The sequence below is a fragment of the Physeter macrocephalus genome, chromosome 20 (assembly GCF_002837175.3).
Source record: "Physeter macrocephalus isolate SW-GA chromosome 20, ASM283717v5, whole genome shotgun sequence".
Lineage (NCBI taxonomy): Eukaryota > Metazoa > Chordata > Mammalia > Artiodactyla > Physeteridae > Physeter > Physeter macrocephalus.
The window spans coordinates 100508751-100528754 of record NC_041233.1 but is presented as its reverse complement, the minus strand read 5'-3'; the positions used below and the strand labels follow the sequence as shown (position 1 = coordinate 100528754).

The 20004-nt window shown below is 35.1% G+C and overlaps 1 protein-coding gene across 2 annotated transcripts in view; it reads left to right on the top strand.

Moving 5' to 3' along the window:
• Nucleotides 1–20004, top strand: part of SGCZ (sarcoglycan zeta) — a 933024-nt gene that overhangs the window by 586074 nt on the left and 326946 nt on the right. For both annotated transcript variants that reach the window (XM_024131476.2, XM_055081217.1), the window contains one exon: nt 5202–5396. In XM_024131476.2, the coding sequence (XP_023987244.1) occupies nt 5202–5396 (195 nt within the window). Of the gene's footprint in view, nt 1–5201; nt 5397–20004 lie in introns of those variants that run through there.

Genomic DNA, 20004 nt, shown 5'->3' with positions numbered 1-20004 from the left:
TTTTTTTTTTTTTTTTGCGGTACGCGGGCCTCTCGCCGTTGTGGCCTCTGCCGTTGCAGAGCACAGGCTCCAGACGTGCAGGCTCAGCGGCCACGGCTCAAGGGCCCAGCCGCTCCGCGGCACGTGGGATCTTCCCGGACCGGGGCACGAACCCGTGTCCCCTGTATCGGCAGGCGGACTCTCAACCACTGCGCCACCAGGGAAGCCCTAACCTCTTCTTGTCTTCTTCTAATCTCACAAATATTAAGACATGTCGAATTTTCTTTAGCCTTTCCTGTTTATCTAGAGAGATGCCACGTCTAATTGTATTCACAAATGCCCTCCTTTCTCTACTCCCAATTTTAGAAAATAAATAATAAAACCTTACTTAAAGAGAGGAAAGCCTGTGGGGATGGAAAGGAGAAGATGGTACTTATATCCATGAGCATTCTAGGTCTTACACAGTGAAATCCAAATGGAGCAAGTTTGTAGTGATGGAGCCTCTGAGTAAGTGGGCTGTGGAGCAGGTGAGCCTCAGTGCCACACGTCCCAGAGCCAGGCACCTGCAAACTCTAACCACAGTGCAGCTACCTTCAGTTTTGCATATGCTGATGTGAGTGAGAATACTAGTGCATGACTAAGACCAAGAACTCTTCTCATTGGATTATGATCATTATAACCTGTCTACTTTATTCCCACCTTGTAGAGCCCAGCTGCCTGGCTGATCTTCTGTCATTGTCACTAGTTCCTTGGCCACCACACCTCTGAGAAAGCATAACTCGTCTCTGTATCCCAGATTTCACCTCGACTATTGGTCCCATATTAAGTAACCTCATTGCTTTTCCATTTTCTCTCTCATATCCTTCAGATAAACTCACACTGGTCCCTGATTTGATACTCCAACATCTGACTTCATATTCTCATCTGAAATCCCATTCCTTTGCTCTTCTCTACCCCTCAAAAAATGTCTATACTCTCTCCACTTCCTCATATTTCATTTTCTATTTAGCCCACTCTAATTAGGCTTTCAGATAAATCTTCAAAGATCTCCTTTAACTTTCTTCATAGAAGATTTCCATCATTTTAATTTCATCTTAGGTGTCACTTCCTTTGTGAGGCATTCTCTTTCTACCACTTTCAAAGTAGTTTCCCACGCCCCCATTATATCACCATGCCTGTTATCCTCATAGCATCTATCACTATTTAATATTTTATTGCTTATATCATGAATCCATTATATTGTATTTATCACCTTCAGAGCATATTACTATTTTATATGTTATTTTCTATATATTTATACACATAAATTTATACATTATGGTTTATTGTGTTTTCCATAACTATAACTATTCATGAGTGCAGCAAACTTGAACTCTACCTGCACATAGTTGTCACTAAAAACATATTTTATCGAATGAAGACTGGAGTCTCAGATACTGTGCCTTGCTCTGAGTATTTATACAAAATACCTAAATAATGATGCCAGGTAGATTGGAATATTTATAACATTACCTTGTCTTTAGTGTTTTGTACTGTTGTCCCCTTCTGTGAGGCAGGGGAGTAGTAGCCAATGGGCTCTGATGCTTTAGTTAATTTTTCTCCCATTCCATCCAGCTCGGTAGACTTTACCAGAATTCTCCAGAGCTAGATTATTAAACATGATGAATCATGTTTAGGTCATTAGTGATTAAAGAATGATTAATTCATTCTCTTCTAGTATTTACACACTAAGTTATTAAATTTACTGAATAAAATAACCCTTTCTGAAAACCAGATTTTCCATACCTTTGGAGAAAAATGTTGAAAAGTTCACAAGGTCTAGAAAGTGCAAAGTCCGGAATTAAATCAGCCCTTCCCTGAATTACAAGAGAATACAAGTAAATGCATTTATCTTAATGTGAATACTGATAAACATCTGGATCCAAGAAGGCTGAAGACTTCCTCAACCTTAGCTAAGAAAGACTGTGTTTCAGAAGTTATTTGATTCTAACGAATGCTTTTAAACATAAAATCTAGTATGAAATAGAACTGCAAAACTAAGATGAAGGAAGTCCTAATTATTTTAAGTAATAACCAATAATAGTGGTAGTCACAACCTTGAAAACCAAAAGAATTGCAAAGCAATAATTTTGAGAATGTTGAACTTATATTTCAGAAGGAAGTAGAGAGGACTAACCAAAGAGACATCTCAGCACAGTGATATATTCTCTCAGGAAATCTTGGCCATTTCTCTTTCAGGAAGTTTACTTAGCTCTTCTGAGAAAATAAGTATATCTGCAAGTGTACGTTTGTTACATTCCTTTAGAATGACAATAAACAATTAAACAATTTTCTATTTTATTTATGGAATTATCATAATGCCAAGGGAACCAAGATATTTCAGAATATGTTTAATACTTGAAAATGGGTCAGCATTTAACATTTTAGATGAAGGTTGTAAAAGTTTCAAATGTAGGGTAGTTTGCTTAATCTCTTAGAGTTGTATGTTGTTGTTCTTCTTCTCTAGTACTATGAGAGCACTGTAACCACTGTGAAAGCTTTTGTGATCTTGAAAAACACTCAGGTCTGTGAGACTTAAGAAAGAAGGAAAATTTTAAAGAAAACTATAATCTTGTTGTATTTTTGCAGCTTGTATATTCTAAAGTATCTTGTGATGAACAAGATATATAAAGTAATAACGTTAAACTCATATTTATTTAAGAAAATATCACTGAATTTCTTGAGGTGGTAAAATAGTTTTAATTAAATAACAGATTTTTTGTTTTCTTGACAACTTTTTCTCTTGGCTTTTTGTTTTGCTATTTGCTTTTTCAAATTGTTAGAGGCATTTGATATATTTACTGAATTTCTGATGCTTTACCAAAAAAAATCAATTCTATTGTTGAAAGACCATTTTCTTTGTAATGTGTGTTTGTTTTATTTCAGATACTTATTAAGTTCTCATTTCTTTTATAAGGCATGTTAATCTCACCTTCATGTCTAAACAGAATTTGTAGAAATAGAATATTCTAAAAAGGAAGTTTGCTTTAATATGAGATTAAAGACAATGCATGGTCTGAATAGTCACAGCATTTTACTTGTGACTTTAGAGACCAGCTCTACCAGGGAAGGTCTCCTCCTTGTCAGCTGGACATAATCAGGTTTCTGGGCTCTTTGGCTCCACTCTCACATCCATACTCTTCCTCTTTTCAAGAACATGGCTCTTCCTTTTTATTCCCTTTAACTGTGGTGGTCCTTAGAGTTCCCTTTATCGTCTTCCTATAATATATTTTCTACTTTGTAATAATAGCCGTTGTCAGAACTATAAAATCTCCACCAGAATCTTCAGGCAAAGTAAATTCCCGTGGTATTCTGTCACCTGTTGTATAACTTTACCTTTTTTAGCAGTTAGTAAGTTACACATCTGCCCTCCAAATTGGAATTAAGGTCTAAAGCTTTTTGGCTACTTTCAAGAAAATAGTAAATATTAATTTAAATAATAACAATGACAATAAAGAAAAAGGTAATTTTTTATATTATGAAAGAATTTGTTCTTAATCATCTAATAGTATTAGCTCTTCTAATACATTTAAAATTACAGGGCTTCCCTGGTGGCGCAGTGGTTGCGCGTCCGCCTGCCGATGCAGGGGAACCGGGTTCGCGCCCCGGTCTGGGAGGATCCCACATGCCGCGGAGAAATAAAATAAAATAAAATAAAATTACAATTTAAAATATGAAACTATTTTTATTATATTACATATATGTCACTCCTAAAAAACTGGAGAGATAATATTTAACAGTGCATTAATACAATTTGAAGTTATAGCTCTAAAATAAAAAGAAAAATGAGAGAAAGCCAAACAACTTGGATATTTTGCATTTCTCAGTATATAGTTCAACATTTTATTTAGTGTAGGATTAAGTCAATTAACACCATAAATTAATAATCTTACATTATATATTTTGTACTACTTAACAGGTAATTTTAATTCTTTGTTAATGTTGTTTTTATTGTTGCATAATTTGTTCAGCATTATTTCTGTTGGTGTATTAATTATTAATTGCATGCACAAGAAATCTGAGAAAAACCTGAAAAGGAAAAAAATGAACAATTATTGTTCTATAGAAAATCATATTTTATAAAATTTAAATTTTCCATCCTTCAGGTAATGAATATATTATTCTGAAAATTGTATACCCAGTGCATATGCTTTGACATTTCTTATCCATATTTTTAGGTTTTCTCAGATAGTAAATAATGTATTTGCTCTTTGAAAAAACTAATTTAGAACCTAAATTTATATACTACCATAGAATACCAGCTCCCCTTTTCCAAAACTGACTTCTGCTGATATCATTGTATTATGTTACAGGATAGTAAATATGCTGTTTGTTCTTTCAGAGATCAATTTTATACTGATAACTCATTGAAATACAACTAAAATAAATAACAACATTCTAAATAAAAGTTTTAATTAAATAGTTACATCTATATAATTCTAAATAAAAGTGATTTTCGGGCTTCCCTGGTGGCGCAGTGGTTGAGAGTCTGCCTGCCGATGCAGGGGACGCGGGTTCGTGCCCCGGTCCGGGAGGATCCCACATGCCGTGGAGCGGCTGGGCCCGTGAACCATGGCCGCTGAGCCTGCGCGTCCGGAGCCTGTGCTCCGCAACAGGAGAGGCCACAACAGTGAGAGGCCCGCGTACAGCAAAAAAAAAAAAAAAAAAAGTGATTTTCTTTCCATGGGTTTTTGCAAACATACTGACATTTTATTAAAACATATACACTGAGCTCCTTCTATACTGCATTTTTAAAGCCACAAAAATATCTTGTGGTACAGTTGGCCTCTGTCTACTCCGAAGAACAGATGAAGTTCATTCCAAGAGTAGCATGGCTGTGCATACAGTTACTGGGTTTTAGACAAATGGAAGTATTGCTGAGAATCTTCACAGACTCCTGAGAGCAAAGGTCAATGTTAGGGTTGGACAAACCCCGCTGAAAACGATACACATCTTAGAGATGTAACAGGTAGTTAAATAGCTTTGAAAAGCAAAACTAGTGATAAGGATTTGAGGGGTTTGATAACATTTCAATTAAAATTAATTAAATAAATTAATTTTAATTATCAATAATTGTGTGAGCACTCACCATTATTCTTAGATATCTTGTGCGTTTTGATTTTAAGAAAATCATTGGTTTTATTTTTGAATACTTCTTTTCTTTCTTTTTTTTTTTTTTTCAGATGACACGAGAACAGTACATACTAGCGACACAACAAAATAACCTGCCAAGGGCTGAGAATGCACAACTTTACCCAGTGGGAATTTATGGATGGCGAAAGAGGTGCTTATACTTCTTTGTCCTTCTGCTGTTGGTTACCATGATAGTTAACTTAGCCGTGACAATCTGGATATTGAAAGTGATGAACTTCACCGTGGTAAGTACCACCATGATTTTATATCTGTTGCCTTTGGTTCAAAGAAGATATAGCTTTATTATTTTTTTAATTGACAGTTATTAATCTTTACATGTTTGCCTTGAAATTTCGAAGACCATCATATATTATTTTATGACTGCATTCAATAGGTAATCATGATACATATATTTTACTACCTGCCATTTGAGTGTGGGGAATTTAGATCATGAGACAGCACAGCACATCGATTTATTAGGAAGTTAGAAAACTTGTAATCAATAAGCATGAAGCATTGTTTGCTAAACCTGGGAATCTAAAAAATGAGTCTGCTTTTAGAAATGATATTTCATGTTAAAATTAATATAGGAAATCACAAGTTCCTTTGAAATACTTTATACAGAGTATTTACCTCTCTACATTTGCTTTCTATGTAATATACTGCATGATCAAATCTAAACCCTGGAATTTTCCTGGGCTGCATGGAACAATGTCTATAATTGTCATCACATGGTGATCTCATTCTCTCAGAGAGCATGGCCATGGTAAATAAAAGATAAACCGGGAATTAAATTTCTATTTTACAAAAATCAATAATTAGCAAAATCATTGTATAATCCATAGATGAATTTTGCTTCAGTATTTTGACCATGTGCAATAAACCTGTGAGGATGTCTTATCTGGGAAAAATTAGCTGCTTCAGCAAAGTCTAGTTTAGCCATTTTATATTTACTAGACAAATTCTTAAATTTCTCTACTCTGTCTTTAAACCATTCTGCCTTTGCTTAGAAACCTCAGATAGCTTCACGTCCAAGCAGGTATCTTTCTTTGCTGACCAAATTGCTATTATTGTTTAGAACTCTGCATCCTCAGGGGTGAGTGTAAAGCTGGCACTGATCTTCCGATGTGGGGCTGCCATTAAAAAAAAACAACAACAACAACTCTGGGGCTTCCCTGGTGGCGCAGTGGTTGAGAGTCCGCCTGCCGATGCAGGGGACACGGGTTCGTGCCCCGGTCCGGGAGGATCCCACATGCCGCGGAGCGGCTGAGCCCGTGAGCCATGGCCGCTGAGCCTGCGCGTCCGCAACGGGAGAGACCACAACAGTTGGAGGCCCGCGTACCGCAAAACAAAACAAAACAAAAACAAAAAACAACTCTGCTGTGTATTGATTTAGCAAGAGTAGTTTCTTTCTGACTTCACTAATACCGAATTCTAACTAGAAAATGAGCCCAGCATCTGTCCACAGTGTAGGGCACTGCGGTTGTGTGCAGTAGGTGCCTGGGGGGCAGGTGGCCTAACCTTCCAAAGAGGAAAATCTATAACTGTGCAAATCATGATAAAACAGCATATGCTCATGGAGAAAAATGAGCTGAGCAAGGGTTCCATTTTTTCCAATACAGTGCAAATTCTGAAGGGTATTCATCAAAAAAAGAAATGAAAGACAAAGAGAAGATGGGCAGGACTCAGTTTGTTCCAGGATTAGAGAAAATAACTGCTTCCTAGACATGGATATATGTTCAGGGTCATTGGTCAAGGCCTGTGAGCCTGTGGGTGGCTAGAGGTGGAGCTGGGGGCTACTAGGCAAATGATAGCTTTATGAGACTCTGGTAACACATATGAACCATTCCTTTGTCCCAGGAGCTGGCTCATTCCCGTACCCACCCCACCCCCCCCGGAAAAAAAAGGCTTGAGAGTATCTGACACAAATGTCATTAGTTCTACCTGTAGTCTTTTTGTTCTTCTGAGCTCTGCTCCTGTGTTCTCTTACTCGTGCCTTCTTCATGTGTGATTTGTGTATCACACAGTAGGGACAATATGTATACCCCTGCAGATTTTTTTTATGCCCTCTTAACTATCAGCCAAACTAGCAGTTGCTGACAGCAAGTTCTTCACCATCATTTTTCTAAAAAAAATTTTTTTTTCTTAAAGAGAAGAAGAGTAGATTTTTCTCCAAGTCTTACAATTTCAAGCATTTTTTCCTCTGTCAAGAGACATCTTTTAAAAGCTCATGAAAAATAAGATCAACTCTCTCACCTTAGGGAGCCTTGATCCTATCCAGTGACCAGGCCATGGGAATTTTCAGATTAAATGCATGTCTGTTTCTGAAGCATGTTTAAATTAATTAAGAAAATAGACTTAAATGTGTAATTTCATGGCTGCATGCATCAGCCTCCTAATACCTTGCCCCATGCTGAGGCCAAAGCTGGATAAGCCATTCAGGGAAAAAAATTGAACCGTCATCTTTGTCCTCCGGATCCACACAGGCCTCTGGGTCTCTGTTACCTATGGAGCTATCTAATTTGAACCTCAGCTGGCCAAAATGTACATGTCAACATATTCCTTGGGATAATGAAAAGGAATTTATTTCTGTAGGAATCTCGACATTTATTTACTTATTTTATTTTAGGCGTATCTTTCTTTTTTTGTTGTTTTTTAAATCACAATTTTATTTTTTTATAATCAAAATAGAAAACTCTCCTTCCTTTAGCTATGTAAGCTATTTATATATACCTGAAATAAATGGAAAGATAAAGTTGTAATTTTTGTATCAAGATAATTTTTATAAGGTAACATACTCTTTATATCCATGCAGTGATTCATAATTGTTCAGAGAAATTCCAAATTACTTAAGTAATTGCAGATTTTAGCAGTCCTAAATACTACACATCAGATTAAGCTGCATGTACTTGCAAAGTGAAATAATTTGTAATCCTCTTACATCAGAGCAGTAAAAAAAAAATCAATTTTAGTTTTCACTAGTACATTAGGATCGTATCTATCTCTAGAATGAATACCAAAAACCACTTGCCATACTATAGTGAGAAGTAGTAAATGGTGTGTAAATTGTTTGGGGAGTGTTATTGATCTGCACATAATGTATTTCACTTTCATTACAACTGTTGCCATTCAATACATGGAAATATGTGGCTGTTAACATCTCTTATTTGGGCAAACTTGACATGTTATTGCTCTCAAAATATTGTGTTTTCAGCACAGCAAGTATAGCTGCCAACCTGTTTTATGATGCTTCTTGGAGTCCATCATTATGACCAGTATTACACATGATCTCTATGGTTGATATGACCTTATTCTCTTTCTCATTTTGTGGAAAATAATATCACTCTGCTATTGAGATATCCAGCTGCAGAAAATCAAGAAAAAGGAAATGACTTTATACCACAGGGTGAAAAACTGAGGGTAGATATAAACAGTAATTTCCTGGCCATGAGAGTTGGTAAGTGTAGGCATGAGTTGAAGGGAGGGATTTTGAAACAACATTCTCTCGAGATCAGTATAACCCAATTACATGCTTCTGTTGTTGTTGTTTGGTTGTTTGGTATAATACCTTTGTGATTCAATATAATAAACTAGTCCAGCAGATCTATCAAACCAGGCATTCTGCTGAGGCAATATTCTTTTCTTCCAGTGCCCATGGTAAGTAAATTAGCTCTATACTTGAAAATTGAAAATGAATATAATAATAAAGTATTCATTTTAGTCACGAGAGTACTAAGTAAAAGTTGGTGGCATCCAACTGCAACTTAATTTGATTAGACATGTTAACAAGCCAGCAAAAGAAAGAATGGAAACTTAAGTGCCATTTATGAAGTGAAGATTGAGAGGAAGGTCATGAATGTTGTGACTGAAAAGTCAAGAGTACCCAGATGTGGATAATAATTGAAACAATCAATTAATTGAATAAATTAGAAAAATATTCTTAGAGGCTTATATGATGAGTGGGATGAATGTTGGATGAAGGGAAATCCCAGGAGAAGCTGGATTGAATATCTTAGTTTTTAAGGATTAAAAAGGAACTGGGACATTTTTAGTTCAACCATCCACGTATTTCTAGAGTTCACTCTACAACGTTCTCTCCATTTGGTCACTCAGCATCTGCTTAAATCCTCCTTTGGATGATAAAACCATCCCATCATATCACTGGATAGTTTTGTTGTTACTGATATCTTGGTATCTTGTTGCAATCTTCCTGTATGTTAACTCCAGTCTTAGGATCCTAATTCCATTCTTTCAGTCTGACATCAATTTATTAATTAATCAAGACCACAATATGTTCCAATATGCACACATATACATACATATATAAACAAACACACGTATACACATATATACACTTATATACTTTTATACATATACACATCAAGGATATATATATCTTTGATCATATTGCATTTTAATGTCTAAAGATCAGAATATGTAAGAGAGATTCTTATGCAATCCCTTTGGTTTCCTTAGTTGCGACTTCCTTTTTTCATTTCATATTCTCTTTATTACATATTTACAAGTATATGTTTACAAGATGATCAACCCTTTTATGATATCTTTCTATTTATGGCTGTTGTCTACTTTCTTTTCTTTTAGTGTACCTTTCTAAAGTTGAGATTGCACATAATACTATATTTAGCTTTCTCACTTTTTAAAGCTAAATGTTTTTAAAGTTAATTCGGGTGGAATATGAAATAGTATACTTTTTCTGATTCTTAAATCCTGTACTCCTTCTAATACTTTGGTAAATGACACATCACATATCCCCCATCTCACACTTGTAACTATTTATTCCTTTTTTTAAATCTTCATCAGTAACCAAGTGATGTATTATCTATAGCCATTTCCAATCTACCTAAGATGGCTAAAGTACATATGCAATATGCTATCATCTGTGTGTCCATCCAAAAACTTGCTACTCCCACAGTTTTCTTCATTTCACTTTCTAATAGGACCATTACTTTGGAATGAACTTTTCCATCTCCATTTATCCAACCAGTTCTTATATTTATCAAAGCTGTGTCCTAATCTCAGATGCATTTTATTTCTTACTCAGAATCTATGGATATGGATAAACATATGTGAAGCTTAAATATGAACTAACCATATTTCATTGATTTTTAATTGTTTTTTCTCCTCTCCTTAGCATGTTTATCACAAAATACTTTCTTTCTATATGACCTTGTTTATTGTCTGTTCCCCTCTCCACAAATGGAATATAAGCTCCATGAGGCCAAGGGTTTTTGACACTTTTTCCACTGCTGTATTCCCAAAGCAGAGGATAATCCCTTCCAGATAATTAGCCCTTCACAAGTATTTGTGGGATAAATATCAGTCTTTAACGTTACCTGCGTTGGAAACCAGTTAGCTGTTCATTTCACTATGGTGTGTGCCTTTCCAAAGGCCCAGCTTGACCTAGGAAGAATTGAGGCAAAACTACTAGTTATCCCAGGTCTCTTTGCTACTGTTTAAGGTCTCATAAGCACAGGGGATGGTTCGTGGTCTATGCAGTGGTATTTATTAACTTCTACATTGAAAAAGCAGTTTTGTGTTCTGAACGCCAAGATTAATAATTCCCAGTGGCTCCTGATTTAAGAGCCAACACATTCCAAGAAGGCAGGCCCAACCTCTATCATCCATTATCAGTGGTACAGAGAGCTGCCATTATTACCATTTATTTAATATGAAATATTTTATCCTACAAAAGAATATACATATAATATGTATTTAAGGCACAAATGATAATAATAGCAATCATAAACAATGAAATGAACACTGTGCCACATCCCCCAGTTGTAAAAATAAACATTACCAATGTCTACTAACTCTATTTATAGAGAACCACAATCCTGAATGGTTTTTTCTTTTTTTATTTAGTTTCATGTGAGTGTATGTGTGTGTATAAACCTCAAACATTATATTGCTTTTAGGTCAGCAATCTGTTTGCAAGATTTATCCCTGTTAATGTGTATAGCTGCAATTTATTTAGTTACTGCTGTAAATTTCATTATGAGTGTACCTTATTTATTTATCAATTTTCCTTTTGAGTTATTTCCAAAGTATTTTTTGTTGTTTAATTTGCTCTCACAAACAGTGATCCTAAGAATATTTTTATATATTGATAAGTGTAGTTGCAAATGTACAAGAGTTTCTCTAGGTTCTAGAGTCTGGAGTGTATGTCTAGAAATATTGGCTTTTAACATGAATTTTTTTCCCTAAAGTGGTTGAATCAGTTTGCTACCACCACAAGCAACCTGTAAGGGTTTCTTTTGTTCTCCTTAACTCTTACCAGAGAACTGCCAGCTAAACTAAACTGCTACCTCTTAAGCCACAAATCTGACAGCCAGCTATCTCATAAAGATCCTCTTTGTTTATTGTTTTGTTTGTTTATCTGGGTGTCCCTTTCTGACAGATTTATTCCTTTATTTTTAGTCATATGTCTTATCTCTGCAATAGGATTTACTATGTTGTATTAGATGTATAATTATGGTTCATCTAAATATGTACTCTTCTCCACTCGTTTTCCCAAAGCCCCATTAATGTGGGAATTCCTCAAGGAGCAGAATCGGGTCTTATTTATCTTTTTCATCTTGGTATCTTTGCCAGGCACATAGTAGGTAATACATTATTTTCAGTTGACCATTACATCACTTATTACAATCCCTCTAGAAAACGTAATCAGAACCTCAAGTGTGAGAGAAACTGTGTTTCCTGACTTCCAGCCTCTCTTGGGAGGGAACCTTCTGCAGTGGAGGCTCAGCCTGCCCACCACAATCATAACTTCCCCAAGTCTCTTCATTTAGCATTTGAAATCAATGGAATATTGAGATTGTCTGGAGAAATTTGTTGACCCAACTTGGTCTCGTCTTAAGGATATTTGCGATTTTCTAAATTTACTTTGATTAAAAAAAATAAAAGATACAACACAAAAAATAAGTCCCCACTAATTATAAACTAGTCTCCAGTTACTGAAAAAAGATGAAGCGGATCAATAACAGGAGAAAGTAGAAAAGGGGAAGAATTTTATTCAAGTGGCCCACAGGGCAAAAGCAGGGGTGTGGGTTTTTATTTGCATTTCTCACAAAATTGTTATAAAACATGGACTCAGAATCAGACTTTCAAAACTTCTGAAGCTTATGCTCTTTATTCATTCCTTTCAAAAACCCACAGACATATCACCATCTGTTTTGTGTATGCAACAATTTAAGAACAGAACATGAATTCATTTTTATAACCATAACTATTATATAACCAAGGAAAAAGCTTGAGTCTCTACTACATATTGGTAAGATATTTTCCCATAGAAAATTGGTGTCAGTAGCAGATTCCTTAGATTGCTGGTACTGCCAAAAACACCTCTCATCATCCATCAGCAATGGTTAAAAGAATGAACTTTGGACCAGACCTTTGCATCCAAATCCTGGTTTTGCCACTGATTAGCTATATTACCTTCAACAAATTAAACTGTGGTTCAGTTTCCTACTCTGTACAATGGGTGCAATATTATTATTTTTATTAGATCGTTGTAAACGTCAAGACAATTAAAATGATGAAAGTTCTTCAGAAGTGCCTGGCATATCCTAACAGCTAAGATTTTGCCAGTATTATTATTATTACTTATATTTCTGTTGTTCTGACTTCTCAGTTATTCCATACATCATGTGAGTTAATGATTTTTTTCTATTAATGTTGAGCATAAAACAGTCCTAGAAATGTAAAAAGGTATAAAAACATGTGTATTAATTAATAAGTAGTAAAGAAATGAGGGTGTTTATAATCTTGTTTCATACTAATGATACGCATAAAGGTTAAGAGCATGAGCTTTGGAGACAGACAGCCTGATTCCCATTCTGGCTCCAGAACAGCTGCTTAGAAGGATCGTCTTGTGTGAGTCACTTAACCTCTCTAACTCCAGTTTCTTCATCTGCAAAATGGTCAATGGTGTTGACCCATAGTGATATTAGAAGTAATAAGTGAGTGAACTCTTATAAAAGTGCTTAACATAGAGCCTCAGAGTAAGTACTAATTAGTGCTAGCTATATGTAATGACAAACATGATTTCCAGGCATGGTTAGCTGTTCATAATTAGTTATTTATTTTATAGAATACATTGTATAAGAGAAAATGTCTTATTTCCTTGGGATGATGGATGGATAGTAAAGATTTCTTTTGAAATTCTAATTTGACACTCAGATATAAAAATTTACCCAAAACTTTTAAGATGAACAGTTCAGCTGTCAAAACGTCATCATGATTTGGATGACCCTAAGACGTTTATTTTGAAAATCTGCATTACCTGAAAAGGGACCCTACTGGCCTGTATGAATGATGGAGCTTATTTTCCAGAGAGAGCTAATCTCTTTTTTGAACTATTTTGACAAATATACTACTTAAAAATTGGATGACAGAGTGGGATTTCTGTTTTTGATCCTAAATGTTCTGAGTTTCTTTAACGTTCAGAGCTTTAAATGCTTACCTGATAGAGATACTGCATTCTGAATTATAGCCCTTAGGTTATAACCTTTAGATCTGGGAGTGAAAGTTTGAGATGCCCGGCAGCCCATATTTATTTAGCATGTAGTTTGTATTCAGCCAGATTATATGCTTTCTGGACCAGACCTTACTGAATTTCCCAACACTGCAAAGTAAATATTATATCCCCTTTGGCAGCTGAAGACACAGAGGCTTAGGGAAATTTGATAAACTTCCCCAGGTCACACTGATGAGCAGGGTTAGAAGCTTGGGCTCTACAATTTTAAAGTTCATGCTCTTTCTGCCCCCTCTCATTGCATTAATGTTATCAAGATTCGGTTAAAATTAAATTAGTTCAATGTTCTTCATTAAATAGTTTACTTTCCTGTCTACTTTAGTGCATTCACACAATACCATTAGATACATAACTGTGACATCACTGCTTTTTAAGTATTTTTAAAATTCATTGGACAAAAGATACCTCAATCCTCTGAACTATTTTAATTTAATGGGGAAACATACCTAATCTCTCATAGTCAGTGAGTAATTAGAACAGTGAACACTCTTCTGTAAGTTCCAAACATGACTATGCTTTTGAGTTTGCCAGAATGAGCATTAAGCTTCATTTCTGGATAGAGAAATGGTGCTTATTAATGGCACCTTTATAAAAGGGACAATGATTTTCATAAAGGCTGTTTTATCCCCGTGTGACTCCAATCTAGTCTTTGCCCTCGTTAAACTATATTTTGCTGAGGAGTAACTAATTGCTCATAATGAAAAACCATTCTGAAGGTGGTTTAGGACCATAGCTTTTGTCCACCTTTCTGGGCTGCCATTTCCATTTTTCCAGTTAATTCCTCAGTACATGAATCATGGCTCCCACCCCAAGCCAAGGGGGGTGGGGTGCTCTCTTCTGTGGCGTGACGACCACTCCACAGGAGGAATGCCAGCGGCGGGAGCCCGCCTGCTGGAGAGCCATCCGGCCTGCACTGCCCCTCGGTGTGGTGTGTGTGGATTTCCTCCAGAATTTATGAGAGTGAATAGCACAGTTAATGTTGCAAGACTGCTTCCATTATAACCCTCTGTTTGTACCTCCTCATAATTTTCTGACAAATTGTCCCTCTTAGGTCAAATCATTCATGCTTAGTCTTAGCCTAGCAGTACATTTCCTTCCCTTGCCTTTAGAAAGAAAAATTTAGTCACTTTTATCCAAGTTCAAACAAGTACCAAGCAGTCATTCCTTTGACTGAATTAAAGTACAAAAACAGGGGCATAAGATAAACCATGAACTCTACATAGCATGTGCTAAATGAAGTACATTAGAATACCAGATATTTTGCAGGAGAAAACGAAGAATTAAGAAAATTAGCCATTGAATAAAAAGTTATAGAAAGTACAGACTTGTTAGTTCATACGTTTTTATAATATAGAGAGATGGAAAAGACTTTTGTTCAGTGCCTGTTTTACACAAAGATGGAAATCCGGAAAGCTAAAATCACTTGCCCATGTGGGTGACTTGCAACCAGACTATAAAATATGTTAGATCACAGTGAACTTAATGTAATAAGTGCATTGTGCTTATTCTCACATATAATAGCATATAGTATGACCTATATACTTTGACTAATTTAGTAGGAAACTTAGAGGGAATTTTAAGTTTTAAAATGAAACAATGCTAATTATCTTAAGAGTTAACATTTTGCTATTTTGTAAAAAAAATGAAGCAACCATTTGTTTTTCAAAAGCATAATTGAAATGTCATATTTGTTTCTAAGAAAATATATTTTTTAATAAAAGTCATCTTTTAGGCAGGGATTCATATGAATGTATTAATTTAAATAATAATTTCACCATAGACCTTCTTGTTAGTTTGTAAACTCATTCCCAGATCAAATATATGTTAGTACTACATAATAAATTAATAGTACTGATACAACATGTTAATACTATTTATTATAAGCAGATTTAGTTTGCTAAAGAGTTTAATATTTAGTTTTAAATATTTCCAGAAATTCACCATTACAGCGCCTTTGCAAATAATTACACTGTTTCAGAAGCTGTTTATATCAGCTGATGGCTATCATCTTTGGGGTAGCTCACAGCTTCCTTCCCAAAGCATGAATGATGGTCCATAATACAACTTCAACAGTGTTCAGCTGTATTTCAACTTGTAAATTCCACTGAATAATGTTACTAGAGAATTATATATCTGTTCTCTTGTGATTCATATATTTCTGCCATTGAAAATTTTATATATTTCTGAGCTTAAGAAATTTTGAAATAGGCTAAGCTTCTGTTATCTCTCATTTCCTCTTTATTTCTTCTTGATCAAGGGGTTAACTTAAACTAAACTGAAAAAGCACTGGGCATTTGTTAAAAGTCTTCATATAAACTTACCAAGTTTATCTCCTGATGCTAGTTTTAGTTTTAGTCGGAGGAGGGAAGTGTAAAACCTAAATATCAGCATGACCCAAATATGCATGTGGGTTGCACTCATTACAAAAGAAGTATTTATTTTCAGTGCTCATCAAAGTCCAAAAAATATGGTTATTAAGAAGCAATACAAATTGCTTAAACAATGTGTAAAACCTGTGTGCATCTCCACTATAATATGCCTTTTAATCTCACTTCCAGTGAGTTGCAATTTTATGAATTGGACTCTGTTTTTCGGTTAACCTAGTTAATTTTTCTCTGATATGCTTCAGTGTTGATTGTTGACTTAAAAGCAGTATTGTCACTTTATGTTTCTCTAAGAGCTCTGGTTAGTGAGCTGCAAAAAAACAGACAAAATAACCAGATTTGCATTAGGAAAACTCTTATAAATTTATTTTAAATACCTGAATACCTAGGTATTTAAAGAAACATAGAAATTGGTGTTAGTAAAGAAGGAAAGGGAACAAGTATTCATGCAACAGTTTGTTAGGTACTTTACGTAGTTTGTGTCACATAGTAGGACATTCCTATTAGATGCATATTATTATCTCTTTTAAAATAAAAAACTTTGCCCAAATTCACGTAATTAAAAAGTGACTGAATTAATATTTGAATATTTGTTTATCTAACACCGCAGGCCAAATTTGCTTCACCTGCTTAGGAATCATTCTACTGTTGATGTTATTCACATGTCAGTGTAGCCAAAATACAATTTTTCTACATAAGCAATATTCTACTATTCGACAATAATTTAATAAGTTCACATATAAGTCCTCATACATTTTTATAGGGGCATGATATTGAATATTTTCTAGTTAATTTTGAAATGGGGTGAGGTTCTTACTTTACTGTCTGCTAATATTAGTTTATGTTCTGTTTCTCTATTTTTTGATTCATTATCGCATTCATAGCATATTAATTATAACAGAACTACAGAGTCATGATACTTGCTATAACTTTTTCTGCCGTTTGTACAAATAAGAAATGTGAGCTCTGTTTTAACTATAGGCATACTCAACTTTTCATATACTAACAGGCATTTTAAACAAGTTCAATGTATTGGTGATCTATTGCCACAAGAATGCTGTGTAACAGACACAAATCCCAGTAGCTTAAAATAATCAACATTAATTTAAATCGGGAATCTGTGGATTAACTGAGTGATTGCAGCATCTGATGCTGGCAGCACTTCCTCATGGGTCTGCAGTCAGCTGTCCTAGCCAGCTTGCAGCTTGGCTGGTTTAGGATGCCTCATCCCCATACTTGACAGTCATTTCACTTGGATCACATGTCTTTCTTCCTCCAATAAACTAGCCATTTTAAAACAGGTTAGAAGTTCCAAGGAAGAGGGTAGATATATGCAAGACCTCTAGATGTCTAAGACCCAAACTCGTTGGCCGTCATCACTCAAGTCTGAGCCTTCTGTTAGCCTAAGAAAGTCACATGTGCAGTCAAGATTCATAGGATGAATAGACTCCACTTCACTTGTATCCTAAGAAATGCAATTAAAACAAGAGCTAAATATCTCTTTTATTTTTAGAATTTCAAATAGGCTTGATTTTTTTTTTTTAGAGCACTTTTAGGTTCACAGCAAGTACAGAGTTACCCCATGCCCTCTGACCCCACACATGTACACCATCAACATCCCCACCAGAGAGGCACATGTGTTAAAATCAGTGGACACATCTTTGATTACTCAAAGTGCATAGTTTACATCAGGATTCACTCTTGATGTTATACATTCTGTGGGTTTGGACAATTAAATAATGACATGTGTCAAACATTATATAATAGTATCATACAGAGCAGTTTCACTGATATAAAATTCCTCTGTCGGGCTTCCCTGGTGGCACGGTGGTTGAGAATCCGCCTCCTGATGCAGGGGACATGTGTTTGTGCCCCGGTCCGGGAAGATCCCACATGCCGCGGAGCGGCTGGGCCTGTGAGCCATGGCCGCTGAGCCTGCGCGTCCGGAGCCTGTGCTCTGCAATGGGAGAGGCCACAACAGTGAGAGGCCCGTGTACCACACACAAAAAAATAATAATAATAAAATAAAATAAAATTCCTCTGTGCTCCACCTATTCATCCCCCCCCCCACTAATACCGTAAATCCCCAAACCTGGCAACCCTCCATAGTGTTGCCTTTTCTAGAATGTCGTGTTGTTGAAATTATACAGCATGTAGCCTTTTCAGATTGGCTTTTTTCACTTGGTTAAATGCATTTACGTTTCCTCCATGTATTTCATGGCTTGATAACTCATTTCTTTTTAGTGTTAAGTAATTGTCTGGATGTACCACAATTTATTTATACATTCACCTACAGAAGGGCATGTTGATTGCTTCCAGGTTTTGGCAATCATGAATAAAGCTCCTGTAAACATCCATGGGCAGGTTTTTGTGTGAACATAACTTTTCAATGCCTTTGAGTTATACCAAAGATCATGATTGTTGGATCGTATGGTATGAGTATGTTTAGTTTTGTGAGAAACTGCCAAATGGCTATCCAAAGTGGTTGTACCATTTTGCATTTCCACCAGCAGTGAATGGGGGTTTTTGTTGCTCCACAAGCATTTGGTGTTGTCAATGTTTTAAGTACCATTTTCAAACTTATCAAATTACCATATATTTATTATTTTCCCTTTAGTACTAGTTTAATTACAGAAATATTACACACTTTAATATATCTATATTCAATATGTATGTGTATGTATGTGCATGTGTATGTGTGTATCTATATTTAGATGCAAGTACACAACATACTTACTCTTATAATCACCATATATCCTACAGCTTAATTTGAAACTTGTACCATTTTTTAGAATTCTAGGCCTTTATAGTAACTTGACATCAGGTATGTACCCTAAAAAAATAATCAGAAGAGTAGAGAAAAATTTATGTCCAAATAAGTATTTCTTCTATATGTAAAAAGCAACATAAAGATCTAAACACAAGAGGGAGTTAAGGTTATAGTAATAAATTTATGTATGCAATATTAATCATTAAAAATTAAGTTTCAAAATCATATTAATGATTTTGAATAAGTGTTTATATTATAGAATCAAGTGAAAAGACATATTTAAAATAACATATGCAGTATTATATCATCTCTAAAAAGAGTTGCTTAGAAAAATATTGGTTTGGCCAAAAAGTTCGTTCTGGTTTTTGTAAGATGTTACAGAAAAACCTGAACGACCTTTTTGGCCAACCCAGTATCTTAAATAAAAGCAAAATAGTAAATAGCAATTACCTTTTAGTGGTGCTCTTATAAGTTTCTGTTTCCAACTTTCTTCTTGTACTTTTTTGTAAACTTTATTCAGTGGCTATGTATTTTATAATCAGTAGAAATCTGTGTGAATCATAGAGAATTCACTATACTCAATATAAAAAGGCTTGTTTTCTTTTCTGGAATTAAATTCAAAAATATGGGTTATTAGTGAAAATCTAAAAGTTTTAAAGACCTTATGAAATAATACTTAATGGGAACTTAAAAATAATACTATGCCAATTGTCTTGTTTTACTTAAGAAAATGGAGAAATTAGTATTTGATTTTCAGAGACAACAAGCTGTTTTCTTTAGGATGAAATTAGACTTTCATCTGCCAAGATGGGACCAATCCATATATTACAAAAGACACACCTGATCCTAGATCAGCAACTTGTTCTGATGTCTGTCTTCTAGAAGTAATATTAAGTGCATCAGAAAAATCTTACTGACCTGGAAAAACCCATATGGAAATCTAATCTTTAGTTACGAGCCATTGAATATTAGATCAAGAGATATTTTAATTTTCCTCATCAATGATTTTTATATGAAAGTGAATTAAGTCCCTAGGAAACAGCTTATGCTGTGTAACTAGACTTCTAACCTCTATTTTCCCTCTGAGTGGGAAGAAGCCTAACCTGACTGCCCTGATTATGTTTTATTCATGATGAAAGTACTTG